The 20,859-nt window shown below is 49.9% G+C and overlaps 1 protein-coding gene across 2 annotated transcripts in view; it reads left to right on the forward strand.

The window, feature by feature from the left end:
• The window catches only part of LHPP (phospholysine phosphohistidine inorganic pyrophosphate phosphatase), a 119,029-nt gene that overhangs the window by 26,571 nt on the left and 71,599 nt on the right, over positions 1-20,859 (forward strand). For both annotated transcript variants that reach the window (XM_047824347.1, XM_047824348.1), the window contains exons 4-6: positions 1,320-1,383; positions 2,231-2,323; positions 19,730-19,821. In XM_047824347.1, coding sequence (XP_047680303.1) covers positions 1,320-1,383; positions 2,231-2,323; positions 19,730-19,821 — 249 coding nt within the window. The remainder of the gene's footprint in view (positions 1-1,319; positions 1,384-2,230; positions 2,324-19,729; positions 19,822-20,859) is intronic.

A 20,859-nucleotide genomic window follows, 5' to 3' on the forward strand; every position in this document is an offset into this window, starting at 1 on the left:
TGAGTCCTGTCGTGACAGGAGCCCCCCCCACCCCCACCCCAGCTTCGTCACAGGGGCTCCAGGCTCCAAACCCCCGTGACGAGTGAGTGCCGGGGGACCAGCCCTGGCCAAAGCCAAGAGTTTGGCCAAAGCCCTGCGGCACTGCCCGCGGGCATTGTGTGCTGGCGGCCCCGGCCAGGCTCCTGCAGCCCTCGAGGCCTCAGGTGGGGCAGAGCCGAACAGGCAGGGTTCCCGGGCCCTGCCGAGCTGGAGGGAAGGGCACAGCCCCGAGGCAGCTCCCGGGAAGCTCGATTCTCACCGATAGGCACAGAACAGGTTGTAACCCCCACAAACTGGGAAGACTTGCGTTCCTCCTTTCTGGCCCAGCCGGCGTCTTCCCGCCTGTAGCTCACGCCGAGTAAACGCAGTGATAATATTCTCTAATATTGTTTGAGCGGTTTTCTGCATGGGAGGCATCATGTTGAGAACTTCTCTTGGGTCTCCGCATCCGTGTTGTTCAATGTCTCCCAGACCCGAAGGACATGGGAAGGAGAGCCGGGCACCTGCTGGGATGGGTCTCACATTTTAATAGTCCCGGGCTTCCAGGAACCCTGTCTATAGAGAGGCACAGGTTAAACTGTCTCTGTTCCTCTTTATGGTCAAATGGCTTTGCTTGGAGAGAAGAAGGCTTCGTCTACCGTGTGTCCTGAGGGGTCTGCCTATGGCCTGGGGTGGGCCGGACAGTGGAGGCCAGGGCCGGCACTGTGCTTCCGAGAATCACGAGATCATCTTCAGAAAGGCATGCTTCCAAGAGCCGAGCTGTGTGGGTCTCCAGTGAGACAGGGAGGAGATAGCTGTCTTCTCGTAAGAGCATCTGGGGCCCCTGAAACCTAGCACCTTGACCTCTGGCTAATAGGAGCGGCGGTGGGGTGCCGTGGAATCATGGAGTTTTCTTTTTCAGGAAGCAATTAGGGGTTAGTTGTTAGCAGTTAGGGGTTCACCACATGCCCTGTGGACCTGCTGTCCTTCCCTGGAACACAGCTCACTTGTCTTTCTCTGTGTTAGCGGCTGGATCCATCTGCCCCCGGGGGTCCCCAGAGGCCGGCAGCAGGGGACCATCGGGACTGAGATCTGCTGGCCCCCTGGCTCTCCTGCCCGGGCGCGGTGACCTGGCCCTGGGCCCTGGGCCCTGGCTGCCGACCTCCATCGGTCATGCCCGGTGTGGCATCTGGACGGACCCTAACCCGTGGCTCTGCTCTCTTGAGCTGGCAGAACGAGGACGGGCAGTCTCTCTTGGCTCCCGGGCCCAGCTCACCTTGTCCCCCCCTGCTCTTTTGTAGACGTTACTACAAGGAGACCTCTGGCCTGATGCTGGACGTCGGTGCCTACACAAAGGCGCTCGAGGTACCTCCCTGAGTCTGTCCGAGCCACCTTCAGGTCTCGGGGCTGTTTGGGGTGTTTCCGGTCTTTGTGGAGAAGGGGGTGTACTCCCATGTCTGAATCGCCTCTTAGGGTTCCACATGGGCCCTCCTATTCGGGCCTTCAAGCTGAGCACCCTCTCTGCCCCAGAGCTTGGCCCCTCAGCCGCCTGGGTCGTCACTCTACTGTCCTGTCCTTCACGCTCCTCCCCACGCTCCAGCCTGCCGGCTGTTGACCCGGCTGGCCCTCCAGCATGCCCACTGCCACTCTCCTCTCAGACTCTCATCGAACCACCTGCCTCGTTCCTAACACCTGCGACACCTGGAGCTTGATGTGTCCCGATGGGATTCCTTCCCGACTCCCTCCTCCAGCTTCCAGGGCCAGGCTCAGATGGGGCTCCCCAGGGTCCCCTCTGACCCACGCCTGATCACCTGCCCCAGGTCACTCACTGCTACCCTGGCTCCTTCCTGCCTGTGCTCAGGTGGGAGGGTTGAGCACATTGGCAGATAGAGCCATGGCCCTTTTCTCCTGGAGGGCAGGTGACAAATGAGAGCATCAGCCCAGGTGGCCTGCCTCCTGCCGTGCTCAGGTTTTTGAGCAGGGGGCCCACTAGGGGTGCCCCCCAGCATCCTGTGCACCCTGATGTGGGGTCGCGATGCTCTTGCCTATGAGATGTGTTTCGCAGCCCCTGTGTCCTGCCTCCTGGAGGCTCCCGGCCCCCGGGGGGCACATTTGGGGCACTCTTTCCTTGATTCCCCGGAGGGAGGCCTTTGGATCCGTATCCACCTGTTAATCCTAAACCCATGCCATGTGTCCTTTTCTATTTTCCCAGTATGCCTGTGGAATCGAGGCCGAAGTGGTGGGGAAACCCGCTCCCGGGTATTTCCAGTCGGCCCTGCAGGAGATGGGGGTAGAGTCTCACGAGGTAGGCCAGCCGCTCACGGGCGTGTGTGGAAGCGGGTCTGTTGGGGGTGGGTGGGGGGCCCGGGCACTCAGGTGGGGCAGCCCTGGGGCCTGAGGTGGGCCTGAGGCCTTGGGCAGCCTGTGGGGTTTGGCTGGGCAGCCAGGTAGGTGGGCCCTTCCACCCATCAGAGCTGATTGTCCTGGGGAAAGACCGCAGAGGAGGCCCACAGAATGCTTTCAGCCTGTGGAATGCGTTTCAGCGTAAGGGTAAGAAACGCCTGTGGCTGTGTCCCAGTGACTTTTGCTTCTTCTCCGAACGGATGGGAACTGAAGTGTATTAATGTGTCAGTGTTTTAAGCATAGTTCATTGAGGGGCGCCGGGGTGGCTCTCAGTCGGTTAAGCGTCCGACTCTCCATCTCTGCTCAGGTCACAATCTCACGAAGAGCCCCGATTCGGGCTCTGTGCTGTCAGCTTGGGGATCCGCTCTCCCTCTTTCCTTCTTCCCTTTCTGCCCCTCCCCTGTGCGTGCACATGCACGTGCTCTCTCTCAAAAAATAAATAAACTGAAAAAAATAGTTCATTGAAAGGCCAACATACAGCAACAGTCAAACAACACGTCAGCACTAAATCGTGCGTCTTGCGACCTTTACATTGTGACTGTTTTTGACACAGATGGCCTTCCCAACATCTTAAAAAGAAAAAAGCATGATTTTTTAAAAAGAATTTGATGCCTCCAGTGCCTCCCACTTCCCAGGTAGTGTGGAGTTGGTCCCCAACAGCAGGTGGTTTTCCAAGAGCATCGCTGAAAAGACCATGGGCACATGTCTGCAGCGGGCCCCGGGCTGTCTGTTTTGGACATTGGCACTGAGGACAGCGTCAGCATCTGCAGTGAGGCTGTGCCCCAGGACCACTGTGATGCTTGCTGATTGATTGTTGGACCCGAATTTCCCACATGTGTTCTGGTCTAGAGCACTGGTCTCTCAAGATGCATGGGGACAGTCCCAGAAGTCTGGACCCTCTGTCCCCCCCCCCCCCCAGTCTCCCCAACACCTGTGAATGTCAGAAGGCAGGGTCTCTGAGGTTGCCAGGAAAAACCCAGAAAATGCCTTGTGAGGTTGGTAAGAGAGGAGAGAGAGAGAGGCTTGTGTTTTGAATGAACAAAGACCACAGGAGTAATGACCCTGGGTTTTCACGACTTTGTTTCATAGGGCAGAATTTCTTTTTTTATTGTGGCAAATTTCAGACATACATGAGAGCAGAGAGAATGATACAGCGACTCCCCCCCCACAGCCACCACTCAGATTTAACAAAAGATTTTTGCCGCATTCGTTTCTTGTATCTTTTTTGCCTTTTTTCAACTTGTTTTCTTATCTTTTTTTTTTTTTTTGCTGTTGTATTTTAAATCCCCGATTTGTTGTCATGTGTATCCTTTCATATTTTAGTAATGCCTTCCAAAAAAAAGATAGTTATTTTTCACATAACTACAACACGTTAAAACACCTAACAATGGCCAACAAACACACAAAGAGATGCTCTGTGCCATCAGTCACGGAAATGCAGATCAAAACTACAGTGAGATCCCACCTCACACCCACTTGGATGGCCATCCATAATCATTTTAAAAACAAAACACAAGGGAAGATGGCCAGCGTTGGCGAGGATGTGGACAAATTGGAGCCCTCATGTGGGAATGCTGGCCGGAATGTGAAATGGGGCAGCCCCTCTGGAAAACGGCTCCTGGAGAAGGTAAACAGAAGCACCCTATAACCCAGCAATTCCACTCCTATGTACGCATCCAAAAGGATTGAAAACAGGTGTCCAAACAAAAAGTTATACATGAATATTCATAGCAGCACTATTCAACATCGCCAAAAGGCGGAAACAATGCAAATGTTCATCGACACATGAACGGATAAACAGAATGCGGTCTATTCACACCATGGAATATTTCAGCTATAAAAAGAATGAAATACTGATCAATGCCACAATGTGGATGAACCTGGAAAACATGGGAAGCGAAGGAAGCTAGGCACAAAAGGCCGTATTTTACATGTTACGTAGCGTTTGTATGGCATGTCCCAAATAGGAAAATCTGTACAGACATAAAATAGATTAGTGATTGCCGGGGGAGTGGGGGGTGGGGAGGGGCTGTTGATGGGGACAGTCTCCTGTTGGGGTGATACAAATGTCTGGAAGTGGACAGGGGTGAGGGTCATATAATGTGACTATGCTTTATGCTACTGATTTGTATACTTTAAATGGTTACATTAGTACAGTTTATTTTATGTGTTTTTTTATCACAGTGGAAAAAACCCCTACCTACAAAATCAACAGTGATTCCTTAGTATTTCCCAGTAATCCATATTTAAGTCTCCCTGCCTGGCTCAGAAATGTTCTTTGACGTTGATATGTTTGAATCAAATCCAAACGGGGTCCACATCTCCTGTGCGGTTGTTTTGTCTCTGAAATCCCTCTTTTTAACTTTTTTTCCTTTTTTTTTTTTTTTTTAATTTTTTTTTTTCCAACGTTTATTTATTTTTGGGACAGAGAGAGACAGAGCATGAACAGGCGAGGGGCAGAGGGAGAGGGAGACACAGAATCGGAAACAGGCTCCAGGCTCTGAGCCATCCGCCCAGAGCCCGACGCGGGGCTCGAACTCCCGGACCGCGAGATCGTGACCTGGCTGAAGTCGGACGTTTAACCGACTGCGCCACCCAGGCGCCCCCCCTTATTTTTTTTTTTTAAAGTTTATTTATTTTGAGAGCGAGTGTGATCAGGGGAGTGGCAGAAAGAGAGTGAGAATCTCAAGCAGGCTCCACACTGTTAGTGCAGAGCCCGGGGCTCAAACCCACAAAGCTGTGAGATCATGACCTGAGCTGAAATCAAGAGTCAGACGCCCAACTGAGCCCCCCAGGAGCCCCTCTTTTTAACTTTTTGTCATGGAACATTCCAAGTATCTATGCAAGTAGGGAGAGTAGCATAATGAGCTCCTTGTTTCCCATCGCCAAGCCTCACTAATTATCAACTAATAACCACTTTAAAAACTTATGTGTAACTGTTCATTTTGAAGTAATTTCACACTTACAGAAGTCGCAAAATTAGCACAGAGAAATTTCCATCTGCCCTGAAGCCAGCTTCCCCAAATGCTAACATCTTGCATAACAATCGTGGGAGAATTATAAGATCAGATGTCATCATGGGCCAGCGCATCCGCATCTTTGTATGGGACACGTTGCATTTAGCGGTCCCTTCCCCTGTGTCCTGCCTCCTGGGCCAGTCCCTCAGCCTTTCTGGTCTCTAAGGACAGTGGCATTTCTGAATAGTACTGGCTGGTTATTTTGTAGAATATCCCTCAACATCAGGTTTTTTCCTGATGTTTCCTTGTGATTTCATTTAATTTTTGGCTATGCGCTTTGGGCAGGAATCTCACAGAAACAGTGCTGTGCCCTCTCGGTGTGCTGCATGGGGACAGGTGCGTGATGGCACTTTGCCCCCCTTATTGGTGAGGTTCACTTTGATCAGTGTCGGAGGTGATAGGTGCCAGGGTTCTCTACTGTGAAGTTACTCCTTGTCCCATTGACTAGTCAGTATCCTGTGGGAAAGCATGTTGTCTGTGTAAGTATCCTTTCCCATTATTCTTTTCCCGTCTCAACGTTTGCATCCATTGATCAATCATTCTTTTTAATTAATTAATTGTTTGATTGATTTGAGAGAGAGAGAGTGAGCAGGGGAGAGGGCAGAGGGAGAGAGAGAATCGCGAGCAGGCTCCATACTCAGTGCAGAGCCAGATGTGGGGCTCGATCCCATGGCCCCGGGGATCATGACCTGAGCCAAAGTCAGGAGTCAGATGCTCAAGCGACCAAGCCACCCCGGCGCCCCTCCAGTGATAATTTTTGCCTGAAGCAGTTCTTACTGTGGTGTTGGCCGAATGGTCATTTTGTATTTCTGTCATTCCTTCTGTATTTGTTAGTTGGAATTTACTGTAAGAAAGAGCTTTCCTTTTTTTGTCCCCATTTACTTGTTCATTCCAATATGGACTCAGGGCTATTTGTTTTATTCTCTAAGTTACAATTCATTCCCGTTGTTATTTATTTTGTTGTCAGATTGTCCCGTATTTGGCCATTAGGACCCCTTTCAAGATTAATACCCTCTTGTTTAATCTATACTCTACCCATTCTTCTCCCCTAGATTATTTTGATAAATTTTTTTTAACATCTATTCATTTTTGAGAGACAGAAAGAGACCGAGCACGAGCTGAGGAGGGGCAGAGAGAGAGAGGGAGACAGAATCGGAAGCAGGCTCCAGGGTCTGAGCTGTCAGCACAGAGCCTGATGTGGGGCTCGGACCCACGAACCACCAGATCATGACCTGAGCCGAAGTCGGAGGCTTAACCAACTGAGCCACCCAGGTGCCCCTCTCCTAGATTATTTTGAAATGTTTGTGAATTTATTTTGAGAAAGAGAGTGCGCACGTGTGTGTGTGTGTGTGTGTGTGTGTGTGTGTGTGTGCAAGTAAGGGAGGGGCAGAGAGAGAGGGAGAGACAGAGGATCCCAAGCAGGCTCCCAGCTGTCAGTTCAGAGCCAACCACGGGGCTCGATTTCACGAACCATGAGATCACGACCTGAGCCAAAATCGAGTCAAATGCTTAACTGACTGAGCCAACCGGGCGCCCTTGCCCTAGATTATTTTGAATCATATCCCAGAAATCTTGTTACTTTATGTATGAATATTTCGGTGCCCCTAAAAGATAGGAATTTGTTTCAAAATCATAGATAATGCCATTATCACGTCTAAAGAACACCAACAATAATTCTTTAATATTATTAAATGTCCTGTCATTGTTCACATTCCCTTGTTGGTCTTATAATTGTTTCATGTTGCTTGCAATTTGTTTGAATCAGACTCAGATGAGGCTCTTGCATCGTGATCGGTCTGTGAGATTCTCAAGTGGTGTTTTTATCTACTGATTCCCAACTCGACCCCACCCCCATCTCCCTCTTGTTTTTTCCTTGCAACATTATGAAGCAGAAACTGGGCAGATTGTCCTGTGGAATTTCCCACAGTCTGGATTTTGTTGATTACACCTCAGAAGTATTCCTTCACGTGCTCGTCTGTCCTCTGTTCTCTGGAGATTGATAGTTAGATCTAGAAGCTCGCTCAGAGTCTGGTTCAGTTTTTTCATGATTACTTTATAGGTGGTGATGTGTCCTCCATCAGTAGGCACAGAGTGTCCCCTTTTCTCCTTTTGTGTTGTTAGCTGCTATTCGTGATTGGTGTTGACTCCTTTAATTCATCAAAGGCAGCAGAATGGTGATATTTGAATTCTGTCATTCCTTCTTCGTTTTTCCCTCTGGATTATTTCTATATAGGAAAGCTGCTCACCAACTGTTTGTTACCCTGGGGCACAGTTCATATAGGGAACTCCAGATAAATGCCTGTTTTTTTTTTTCATTGTTTATTAGTTTTCAGAATAATGAGTTGATTCTCTAGCATCTTCCCAAGGTAACAAAGGATTTTTTTTAGGGGCACCCGGGTGGCTCAGTTGGTTTAAGCGTCTGACTTCAGCTCAGGTCATGATCTCGTGATCCATGAGTTCGAGCCCCAGGGACAGGCAGAGAGAGAGAGAGAGAGAGAGAGAGAGAGAGAATCCCAAGCAGACAACACACTCAGCACAGAGCTCAATGTGGGGCTTGACCTCACAACTGTGAGATCACAACTGAAGCAGATATCTAGACTCTGATGCTTAACCAGCTGAGCCACCCAGGTGCCCCTTTAATTTTTTTTTCATGTTTATTTATTTTGATGGGGGGGGGGGAGGAGCAGAGAGGGAGGGAGAGAGAGAATCCCAAGCAGGCTCCTTGCTGAGTTGGACTTGGGCTCATACTCCTGAACTTAGATCATGACCTGAGCCGAAGCTGATGGAGCCACCCAGGCGCCCCTCAACATTTACATTTTTTTTGTAGTTATGTAAAATATTTGCTTGATTTCAAAATCAAATCCCTGGGGCGCCTGGGTGGTGCAGTCGGTTAAGCGTCCGACTTCAGCCAGGTCACGATCTCGCGGTCCGTGAGTTCGAGCCCCGCGTCGGGCTCTGGGCTGATGGCTCAGAGCCTGGAGCCTGTTTCCGATACTGTGTCTCCCTCTCTCTCTGCCCCTCCCCCGTTCATGCTCTGTCTCTCTCTGTCCCAAAAAAAAAAAAAAAAAAAAAAAAAAAAAAAAATCAAATCCCTAAAATAAGATACAGTTAAGGGAGTGGAGCTTCTGTCCTTTTCTTTCTCTTCCCACTCCTCTCTCGTTGGCAGCCCTTTTTATAAATATTATGGCTTATCTTTTTTTCTGTTTCCTTTTCTTAACATTTATTCATTTTTTGAGAGAGAGAGTTAGAGCACAAGTAGGGGAGGGGCAGAGAGAGAGGGAGACACAGAATCCTTAGCAGGCTCCAGGCTCTGAGCTGTCAGCACAGAGCCCGACGCGGGGCTCGAACTCACAAACCGCGAGATCATGACCTGAGCCGAGGTCGGACGCTTAACCGACTGAACCACCCAGGCGCCCCACCTTCCCATTTCTTAAATGTAAACAACTATGTATATATTTATATCCTACTGATTGGATACGGTTAAGAGGGAATCAGTTCTGAAGGTGATTTGTTACAGGGCGGAAGAAAGGCTCCCATAACGTGGATTTAAAAGCCGGTATTTAGATTTTTTTTTTTTTTTTCAATGTTTATTTATTTTGGGGACAGAGAGAGACAGAGCATGAACGGGGGAGGGGCAGAGAGAGAGGGAGACACAGAATCGGAAACAGGCTCCAGGCTCTGAGCCATCAGCTCAGAGCCCGACGCGGGGCTCGAACTCCCGGACCGCGAGATCGTGACCTGGCTGAAGTCGGACGCTTAACCGACTGCGCCACCCAGGCGCCCCTAAAAGCCGGTATTTAGAATTATATGAGCAGTGTGATCATAGTCGTCTCAGAACCTCCTCCAAACAGACAACACAAGAAAAGCTGCCCCTGTCTAGAAAGTAAGGCCGGGGGCACCGGACGTCACATTATCGCTGGATGTATTTGGAGAGTTTGACCTGGGATGATTTCCCCCCTCCTCTTTTTGCTTTTTGGCATTTTTCAGTTATTTTCCCCGCCGGCACCTTTTCCATTCTGAATGAGAAACTGTCCTCCCCAAACCCCAAAGAGCAGCCGAGGCCCGTATGGGCGTCCCGTTAATCTGGGCATCTCATGTGGCGGGTGCTGGGGCTGTGGGCGTTGTGTTTTAGATTCCTGGTGAGTCTTTGTGTGTGATGAGGTCAAGGTCCCTCGGCTGTCCAGTCGATGGCGAGCATCGGATACCCTGGGCAGCTAAGGAATTGTTTTCTCTGGTGGCTCTGAGCACATGTGGCAAAGCTGAATCTTATTTACTTCTCACATTATCATTCTCCCTTCCACCCTCAAATGTCATTTCTGTCTCTCCCCTTGACAGCTGAGTGGCAACTTCTGTGTGCTGTTTAACACCCTCACCCCACCGTTTTTCTAAAACGTTCATTAACGTTACTCGAGCCTCAGGATGTGTAGACCTTTTAAGGCAGTATTTCAAAATAAGGCCATTTCAAATGAACTGTGTCTTATGCACAAGGTAATAATTCTCTGATCCTGCCTCTTTATTTTTAATGAAAAATGCCTGTGAGGAGCAGTCTTGCTGTGGAAGTGCCAGGGCTGTGGCAAACCTTAAATTTTTCAAGCCGCTTTAATCAATAAAGTTATCAGCAGTCATCTCCCTTGATAACTGCTCCTTCCAGGCCAGGGCCTGCTTCCTCTGCTGAGTCCTCAGCCTGCGCTCAGAATGGACATAACCACCCAAATGCAATTTCCATTCTAACCTTTCCTCGATCGCCTAGAAATAACAGATTGCTGGTATTACTCTAATAGATTGGAAATTCAAACCTCTTAGAGGTAAGCAGGCCCTTTCCAGGATTCAGTAATAAGGCAAAGAATAACATACCTTAAAGGTTGCTTCTAGAAATACCTAATTTCTCATGGCTTAAGGCTTCGGAATCAGTGGGTGGTTTTATAGCTTCGTACTACAGCCCGAATGGTGTGAAGGTTTTGGCAGTTTTCCATACACGTAGAAATTCCGTCCTTTGCAAATCATGCAGGTTTCATGGAAATTGGGACTGTTGAAACCAGAGGGCTTAGTTAGCATGGGAGTCGGTACACAGCAGCCAAGAAGCTGGGGGTTGGGGGGCGCCCATCTCACTGATGGGGAGCCCAAGGCTTGGAGAGGAAGGACCTCGAATACGTGAACCGTCACAAACCTATTTATTTCTTTAAAAAAAAATTTTTTTTAACGTTTATTTATTTTTGAGACAGAGACAGAGCATGAATGGGGGAGGATCAGAGAGAGAGGGAGACACAGAATCTGAAACAGGCTCCAGGCTCTGAGCAGTCAGCACAGAGCCCGACGCGGGGCTTGAACTCACAGACAGCGAGATCGTGACTTGAGCCGAAGTCGGACGCTTAACCGACTGAGCCACCCAGGCGCCCCACAAACCTATTTATTTCGTGGAGTCCTTGCTCCAGTCCTCGTCATAGGCATTTGCACCTCCATATTGAGGTCAAGGCAGGATTCCCCACCTTGGCATTCTTGACATTTGGGAGCCAGATCATTCTTTGTGGTGGGGAGCCACCCTGTGCATTACCGGATGCTTAGGACCCCCTTCCCCCAGTTGTGAAACCACAGCTGTCTCCAGATGTTGCCAAAATCCCCCCAGGGGCAAGGTTGCCCCCCAGGTGAGAACCACAGCATTAGGGAATAGTCACAGAAATCCTAGTGCCGAAACCAAGATTAATCTGCTGATGAGGCCTGTGGCCAGGACCCCATCCCCTCCAGGCCTTTGCTGTGCCCCAGGCCTCCAGGGGGGCGTCAGCCACATAGCAGGATTTTTCGGTTTGGTGATTGGACTTTTTAAAGGCACATGAAGTAGGACAGTATCACTTCCTAGTTTCAAAAATACTAAATATTGTTGACTGAATACCAACCACAGAAAATAAAGTTAGACAGGATCTTAGGGGGTGAGGGTAAATGCCCTAGGGATGGTCTATCAAACATGTGGGCAAGGGTTGTAGGTTTCTCCCAAGAGGGCCGGGCATAAAACGCGGACTAGGCTCTGTCATTCTGCTGTCATTCTGCTGTCATTCTGCTCACGGTTCTCAGATCGTTCATTCTAGCTACGCGGCTACGGGGACAGGCTGTGGGTGGGGAGACCTGTGGGTGGGGAGGGAGTGTCCAAGCGGGGCCACTCATTTCTCTCATGGCCTCGTCCCCCTCGGGAATTTCCACGGAAGGCCCATCCCCAGTCCCCTCCACCAGCTCAGGCCCGCCACCCGCGAGTCTTGGGTGTCAGTTCAGGGAGACCTTGCAGGGACCATGTGAGCCCAGAGCACCGGGAGAGAGCAGACCAGCTCCTGCAACCCGGATTTGAACGTGAAGCTCTGTCTCCAGACAGGGACAGGCCTGACACCACAGCCCCGGGTTTGACACTGTCTGGAGTTTCGGGAAATTGTGGCTCTGAGGTTGTCGTAGGCATGTATCCCAGTCACAAGGGGTCTGTAAAACCTTTAATTACTTATTAACGATATTTGTTTGTTTTTGAGAGAGAGCAAGGGTGTATGTGAGCATGAGCGTGGGAGGGGGAGGGGCAGCGAGAGGGGGTGCAGCGCATCCAGAGCCTTCTCTGGGCTGTCACCACAGAGCCCCCCACTCAGGGCTCAAACTCACGAACTACAAGATCACAACCTGAGCCGCAATCGGATGCTCAACCGACTGAGCCAACCAGGCGCCCCAACAGCCTTTTTAAAAATAAGATTTTCTTCTCCTCAAAGCACAAGAATTTCATCGTGTGAAGTAAGTGATGTTTGTTAAAGGCAACGGGGAAAATTCAGAAAGTACAAGGAAAAACACTGTTCCTCATCCCACGAACCAGAATAACACAAATCCCGCGTAACCCTTCCAATATTTTAGTTTCTACATATACATTGTTTTTTAAAGTTTATTTTTATCTTGAGAGAGAGAGCACGCAAGAGGGGGAGAGGGGCAGAGAGTGAGGACAGGGAATCCCAGACAAGCTCTGCTCTGTCAACACGGAACCCACCATCGTGGGGCTCGAGCTCACCAACCGTGAGATCGTGACCTGAGCTGAAGTCAAGAGTCAGACGCTTAACCGAGTGAGGCACCCAGGCGCCCCATCTGTGTATACATTTTTAACACACAGTTTGAATGATCTTCTTTTTTTCCAATATTAAGTATTAAATACAATATTGTATTGGGAGCAGTTTCCTTTGTCACAAAATAACGTCTGTGGCTCTGTGGTGTTCTTCCATATGGGCTAGCATAATGTTCTTTATATCCCCTGTCGCTGGATGTTAGATGACTCCCAATTTTCCTATCATACCAAACCCTATGAATACCCTTGTATGTGTGCCCTTTTGTACAAATCTAATTATTTGTGGAGAAATCTTACCTAGAGGGTAGTTGTTGGGCCATGATGCACATTGCTTCTTTTTTTCTTTTTTTTAATGTTTTATTTATTTTTGAGAGAAAGTGGGGGAGGGGCGGGGAGAGAGAGAGACAGAGAGAGACAGAGGATCCAGAATGGGCTCTGCACTGACAGCAGAGAGCCCGATGCGGGGCTCGAACTCACGAACCGGGAGATCGTGACCTGAGCCGAAGTCGGACGCTTAACCGACTGAGCCACCCAGGTGCCCCGAACATTGCTTATTTCTGTTTCAGAAAGGTGGTATCCGTTTACCTTCCTTACCAGTTGTATCCCCCCACCCCCCCATCCTTACCACACTGTTTCTTACTTTGTTATGACATAGCGGTCTTTGAGTTGTGACTGTGGGGGGATTTCTTAGCAGTGGGCCATCTCCGGGTCTCTGAGGGGGCCCGGGTGCCTCCAAACCCGCAGGCTGAAGACCCGGGACGCATCGAGTGCTAGATGTCCTCTTGAGGCATCTCCCTGGAGGGGTGTGTGCCCCTCGGGGCTGAGATCCGGACTGAGCCCCCTGCTCCTTCACCACCAGCCCTGCTGGGCTGCCCTGGGAGAGGGAGGAGAGCTCCTGGGCAGAGTCCTGGGGCGACCAGAAAGTGTATGACAGGTGGGCTTGCTCCCAAACACGGTCACCTGTCAGCGCGGGTTCTTCCCCTAGCAGACGGTAAGGAGGTGCTGGCAGGCAAAGATTGAAGAAACGTGAACGAAGCTGCTCGAAAGCTCAGACCGGAAGACCTGCTTGCGGGGCTCAGCGCCCCCTCTGGCTCTCCGGGTCTCCGTGTTCCCTGGGAGTCCAGCCTCGCCGGGTGCCTCTGCCCTGCCTTCACCGTATTGCAGTCAGAAAGGAAGTGCATCCCGGGCCTGACAGGTAGGGTTTTTTATTTCCCCCGACGGCGCACCTCTTGACCTCTATCTTCTTGCCAATGATTTTTTAAATCCTAAATGATTTGGCAATAATTGCCCCTCGTCACGTGATCATTGCCCTTCACCGATAGTAAATCTGTGAAATCCCCAGAGGCCCCAGCGCATTTTGGTTTGCGGAGCCCACAAGCTGGCCCGGACAGGCATCACTGCTCCGGGCAGCTGCACGCCCCGCGGCGTCCCCGGCACCCCTGCGCTCCCCCAGCCTCACACGCGGCTTCGGGGCGCCGCCCGGATCGGGCATCGGCTCGTCGTGACCGAGTACAGCGGCCGCTTCTCCAGAGTTCTTCCTCCAAGGGCCCAGATCTCTGCTTCCGCCTTTGTGGGTCACAGCAGCAAATGGCCTTGCCCAGGAAGCCCCGGGAGGCTGTGTTCTGAGGGCGAAGACTTTCTACTGCCTTGGGGGAACATGTGCACAAAATCTTCTTTTCCCCAGAAGCGTGGAAGGCATCAGGCTTGACACGGATTCGTTGGAAGACCTGTTTCTTTTTTTTTTTTTTTTTAATTTTTTTTTTTCCAACGTTTTTATTTATTTTTGGGACAGAGAGAGACAGAGCATGAACAGGGGAGGGGCAGAGAGAGAGGGAGACACAGAATCGGAAACAGGCTCCAGGCTCCAGACATCAGCCCAGAGCCTGACGCGGGGCTCAAACCCACAGACCGTGAGATCGTGACCTGGCTGAAGTCGGACGCCCAACCGACTGCGCCACCCAGGCGCCCCTGGAAGACCTGTTTCATTTCCAAGTTACTTCTAGCAAGATGGCCCCCGGAGCCTCCAGTAGCAATGGACAGGGCCCTAGGTTGGAAGGTTAGGAACGTTCAGAGGCCTCGAGAGGGCAGAAAGCAGAATCTCATTCTGGGGCTCATGGCTAGTCCGGCGCCCTCCTCCTGGATGAGTCGTGTGGTGGCCCGGGTGACCCTGGCTTGCAGGACCACCCATGTGTGAGCCCTGCTGCTCTTCCCTTGTCAGGAGGCACACGTAGCCCCCTGGCTGTTTCTTCTATTTGGATTTGGGGGCCTGGGTGGCTCAGTCAGTTGTGTCCAGCTTCCACTCAGGTCATGATCTCGTGGTTCATGGGTTCGAGCCCCACGTCGGGCTCTCTGTGACAGCACAGAGCCCGGAGCCTGCTTCGGATCCTGTGTCTCCCTCTCTCTCTGCCTCTCCCCCCTCTCAAAAATAAGTAAACACTAAGAAAAAAAAAACCCATTTGTATTTGGCAGTGCTCTCCCAAGCCAACAGTCATCCTAGAAGAAATTTCCAATTTTTACCGTACCTGGGTACTTGCCACTGGCACTATTACTCACTTAATTTTTCTTTAAATCGATGGAATTAAAAGTTTTTTTAATGTTTATTCATTTTTTGATAGAGACAGAACATGAGTGGGGGAGGGGCAGAGAGAGAAGGAGACACAGAATCCGAAGCAGGTTCCAGGCTCTGAGCTGACAGCACAGAGCCCGACGCGGGGCTCAAACTCATGGACCGTGAGATCAGGCGGCTGTGGCCACTAGCCGTTGGCAGAGGTCTCAGTGCTGGTGGTCATTGTCCACGTCCGAGCTTCTACCTGGGGCCTCCCTGATGAAGGCCCCTTCAGCCTCTGCTTGAATATGATTGAGTGGTACCTCCGAGGCAGCCTGTGTTTGTTGTTAGAAGAGCCTCGTGTTTACCTGGAACTACCTCTCTGACCCCCAGAGTGGCACCAGCTCAGTCTTTGTCCTTTTCCACAAACTCTTCATCATTTCTCCAGTTATTCGAATGCCTGTTCAGATGTTTCCAAGGACAGTCGCTTCGGGCTTATTAGCCTGTGCTTTGTGGAATGCATTGTATGGCCCTGCCCTGGGGAAGGGCGGCAGATGGGTTGTTAGCACACATATGGGGTCCCCTGCTGGGAGTGCCCCTACCTCCTAACCTGGCTGGCCCCTCGTGCCCTTCAGGTTGAAGCTCAAATCCTCACGTCTTCCAGGAAGCCTTCCCCGACCACTACCCCTCACAGCCTCCTGTACCTTATTACAGGTCTTGGCTATGTATTTATGAAATTGTCTGATGAACGTCTGTCTTCTGTATTCAACCAGGAGCTTCATGAAGGCAGGGACTGTGTCTCTTTGATCCCCTGTATCCCCACTGCCTGCCCCCCACAGGGGCTTAATACAAAAGTGCTGGGTCACTGGAGGCAAGAGTGCCATCATAGAGACTGGACTATCTCCAACAGGGCTAGATCAGGAATTTCCCCAACAAAACATTTCCTAGTGTGTTTTTCCTTTTAAACATATGCAGATAACTTATGTGCAGGCACTGTCCTCGATGCTTAATTGATATGGTTTCATTTAAATGCCACACCACTTAGACCCCTTTTACAGATTGAAGCAGAGCCTTGCCCAAGACCACAGAACTAGCAGATAACAGAGCTGGAGTTTGAGCCTGGTTGCTCTGCCCCATCTGAAACCTGAGCTCAGTCTGTCCATTCTGCTGGTCACACAAGGCCTGCCTCTGCTTCCACTGCCCTATATCCCCCACTCTGAGATGGGAGACATGTTCCTTGCGGACTCCTGTCCTTACAGGCAGAGTCCAAATTCATTCCCCCAGTGTGAATGCCTCACAGCCATCGTTTGGATTGTCCTTGATTTTGGCTGGTGTATCTATTCACTGATTAGCCACCCACACCTGGCATCTGAATTCCAGAGGGGAGACTTGTGGAGTGACTGTCAGTTTCGAAGCTTCCACCCTGTCGGCATCAGGACACCCGTCTTGTCACGTGGAGTCCGGTTTCTCAGACCCATCTGGCCTCCAACCGCATAAAATCCCAACTGGACTTGAGAACAGATCTGGAGAAATGTTTGATGTCTAAGGCGTCCGATTTTTCTTCCACTAGCAGAATCTTGTCCTGAGAATATCTTGAAGCTTTTAATCAGAGTTTTGTGGTAGTTAAGTGAGGGAAGCTGTTCTTTTTTTCTTTAAAAGTACATATGTGGGGCGCCTGGGTGGCTTGGTCGGTTAAGCGTCCGACTTCGGCTCAGGTCATGATCTCACGGTCCGTGAGTTCGAGCCCCGTGTCGGGCTCTGTGCTGACGGCTCACAGCCTGGAGCCTGTTTCAGATTCTGTGTCTCCCTCTCTCTCTGCCCCTCCCCTGTTCATGCTCTCTCTGTCTCAAAAATAAATAAACGTTTAAAAAAAAGTACATATGTAAGAAAGTATGAATCAACGTAAACAATAATGTTAGTAATACATGTGGATATCGCAAAAGGAGACCCACTAATGACGAAAGTTCAGGCAGCACTGAAGTAGACTCTACTTTGGTGACCAGTGAGGAGACCTATTGGCTGTACCTCCTAAGTGTCTCCTGACGTCGGCAGCCATGCCTTAAATTAGGACACTGATCCACTCCACTTTTTGGATATCAGCTAAGTGCCAGCATCAGCCCATAGCCCTGCCTGCAAGGGCTCACACGTTTCTAGAAAAGAACGATGAGTGAGCCAGTACAATGCAGTAGGGGACGTGCCAGGGGGTAACCGGAGGGTTTTGGGGGGGGGTCTCAGATCCCACCTGGGTTCAGAGGTGGTGGTCTTGAAAGCCTGTTAGGAGTTGGCTGGTAGAAGAAGGGATCAACATATGCCTTGGATCACTCTTTCTCTGTCCTTTTGTGCAGATCCATATTTCCACTTAGTACCATTTTCCTTTTGCCTAAGAGACTTCCTATTACATTTCTTTTGTGTGGATATGTTGGTGATGATGCCTTTAAGCTTAAGATATCTGAAAATGCCTTTATTTTGCCTTTGTTTTTGAAGGACACTTTTGCTGGGTATAGAATTCTAGGTTGGCATTTCCCTCTCTCAGTACTTTAAAGGTGGCGCCCCACCATCTTCTCACCTGCAATGTTTCCAGTGGAAAATCGCATGTCTTATCTTTGTTTCTTACTGTGTAACACTACTTTTTTCTTGCTTCAGCAGCTTTTAAGATTTTTGCTTTGTCCCTGACTTTGAGTAGTTTATGTTGTGCCTTAATGTAATTTTCCTCATGTTTCTTGTGTTTGGTGATGATTGGGGTCTTGGATCTGTGGATTTATCAGTTTTATTGTGTTTAGAAAATTTTTAGCCACTAGGAAGTCACATTTTATTTCTGTCACCTCCTCGCATCTTCCAGTTACACCTGTATCAGGCCCTTTGAAGTCATGTCCTAGCTTGATGATGTTCTGTTCGTTTTTGTTAAGTTACTTTTTTCTCTTGGTTTCATTTTGGATGGTTTCCATTGCTATATCTTCAAGTTCGTTAATCTTTTCTTCTGTGTTGTGTAATTTCATTCGGCAGATTTTCCATTCCAGACATAATGTATTTCAGGTGCTACCAGTATAAATAAAATGTAAGCATTATTTAGTACCGCACACTTGCGATTAGTTGTAAATGTCAGTAAATTGCACTGTTATTAGTAATTAAAAATAAAAGCAGTTCTCTGTCGGAAAAACAATCTGATGTAGTTTCCATCTCTAGAGGTTCCATTTGGATCTTTTCTTTTATCTTCCATGTCCCTACTTGACATTTGGAACATATGTAAGATAGTTGCAGTAACTAATTTAATGTCTTTGTCTGCTAATTCCCACATCTGTGTGAGTTCTGGGTCAGTTTAGACGGATTGAGTTTTCTGTTCATTATGTGTGATGTTTGCCTTCGTTGCATGTCTGATCGCTTTTTTAAATTAGTTGCCAGACGTTGCAAATTCTACTTTTCGGCGGGGGAGGGTTCTGGATATTTTCGTATGCACTTTGTTCTGGGATGCACTTAAATGACTTGGAAACAGTTTGATCCTTCCAGGTCTTGCTTTAGAGACTTGGGAGGCAGTGCCAGAGCAGGGTTTGGTCTAAGGCTAATTACTCCCCACTACGAAGGCAAGATGCTCCTGAGAACACTACCCAGTGCCCTGTGAATGATGAGATTTTCCAGTCTGGCTGGTGGGAACAGGCACTATTCCCAACCCTGTGTGAGGTCCGGGCACTGTTTTCTTTCATTTTGCAGTGTGATTCTTTCCCTGGCCTCGGGTGGTTTCCTCACTCACGTGTGCTGATCAGCAGTCTGCAGAATGCTGCCTCATTCAGAGGGACCTCTGTGGATCTGTGGCCTTCTACTCTGGGTAGTCCCCTCCTCTCTGATACTGCATCCTGGGAACTTCAGCTGCCTTGGTCTCCCAGCCCTTAGCTCTGTCCCTCCATTCGGGGAGTCTGCCAGGCTCCGTGTGGTTCTCCCTCCCTGCACCCGCAGTCTGGAAACAGAATATACTCGTGGGGCTCACCTCCTATGTTTCCTGTGTCCCAGAAATCATTGCCCTGCATTGCTTGATGTCCAGTGACTTGAAAACTGTTGTTTCACATAATTTGTCTGGTTTTCATGTTGTGTCGGGTGGGAGAGTATATCCCAGAGGCTGCTTTTTGAAATGATCACCGGGCTGCAAGCGTTTCCTTTGTGTGTGTGTGTGTGTGTGTGTGTGTATTTTTGTTGGCGTATTATTTTGGTTTTATAGGTAGTACCCTCATTATTGAAAGCAAAAAGTCCTAAACTGTGAGCTACAAAGATTTGCCAGAAATTTAGTTAATTTTCACAGGGCTAGTGGTTGGCACCTGGTTACGGAGTTTTTAGCTGCAGGTGAAGTTCAGCCCGTGTTCAAGGAGAGGCGAATCTGTGTCAGCCTCCCCACGTGGCCTTGTGACACCGTTATCACTTTGACACCTGAGGACTGATTTCAGATTGCCCACGTATGCGCTGTTCAGAGCCACTCGGCTCTTGGGGGGTGGGAGAGTGGGCAGCAGGAGATATACGCAAGGTGGGTTGACTTTTAATCAATACGATGACAATATTGCCTTGCCTAATTTGTATGGTAGTAGTTTTAAACATGAAATCAAGCAGTTGATTATGTCAAAACAGCTGAAGGAACACAGGAATAAACTCCCCTGACATCACTTCTGAGCTCATTTCCCTGCCTGGCAGGCCGTCATGATTGGAGACGATATCGTGGGTGACGTCGGTGGTGCCCAGCGGTGCGGGATGAGAGCCCTGCAGGTGCGGACGGGCAAGTTCAGGTGAGTGTCCCTGCACGTGGTCAAGTTCATCTGCCTGCCTGCCTCCATGGATTCCTGGGGTGTCCCAGTTTTCGTTTCGTTTTCTTTCCAAAAAGAACAGGATGTGGTTATCTGCTGACCTTTATACAACTGCCCTCTAAGGAGGGGCCTAGCTGACCTTTTCCTAGGTCAGGTAAAGTATCAAAAGATACGGGCGCCAAGTTTCACAGCTGGGGTTTGAATAGGGTTTAGTGTGGAGACGAGAACAAAGGCTCCAGCTGCCCCAGGCCACAGAGGGGCAGGCCCAATTTGGGCAAAGTAGTCAGTGGGGGGGTGGGGGGTGGGGCGGGCGGTTTACAGATTGTGGGCCGTCGGCCCTCCCTGATCACCCTCCGTCTCCTCTTGCTCTGTCTTCTCAGTTCGTGGGAGACAGAGAAGCTAGAGAGAGATGGCATGATCCTTGGTCAGGGACACCTTGGAACCGAACCGCTGTGTCCAGAGAAGCCGTGTTTCTTTCCTGGGTCACAAGTCAGCCTAGTCTTGGTCAGGTGGCCGATGGGCACCTCTCAGGGGTCAGGTACTTGTGGGCACGTGGAGGTGCCCTGTGGTGTCCGGGTTTGGCTTGTGGGGCCTTTGAGGGTGTCTTAGACATGAGAGCATTGTCTTGACTTGTTCCAGACGGTTTTGATGGTGGCCATGAAGAGAAAGTACAGTTTTGTGGATGCTGTAGAGACTTGGTTAAAACACGGTTACCCAGGGGTACTTGGATTGGGGTGGGGGGTTGCATCTGTCCCGAGCGATCTGTTTTCACAGGGTCCGGGAAATGGATTAGAGGCCCCGTTCACTGTGAGGCCCCTCTCCCGTGTGCGAGAGCCAAGAGACCTGTGGGTTTGGGACCCAAGTGGATACAAGGGGAGTGAGGAACGCTTGCCCCGCCAGCCACCTCCTGGACCCTCCCGGGGCACTAGAGACTCTCTTAAAGCCCCTTGGCACACCTGAGATCTAGGCCCTCTTTCTTCCCCAGGCCCTCAAAGGAAGGCACCCCAAAATTTTGTATCT

This window comes from Prionailurus viverrinus, chromosome D2, assembly GCF_022837055.1.
Source record: "Prionailurus viverrinus isolate Anna chromosome D2, UM_Priviv_1.0, whole genome shotgun sequence".
NCBI classification, from domain to species: Eukaryota; Metazoa; Chordata; class Mammalia; order Carnivora; family Felidae; genus Prionailurus; species Prionailurus viverrinus.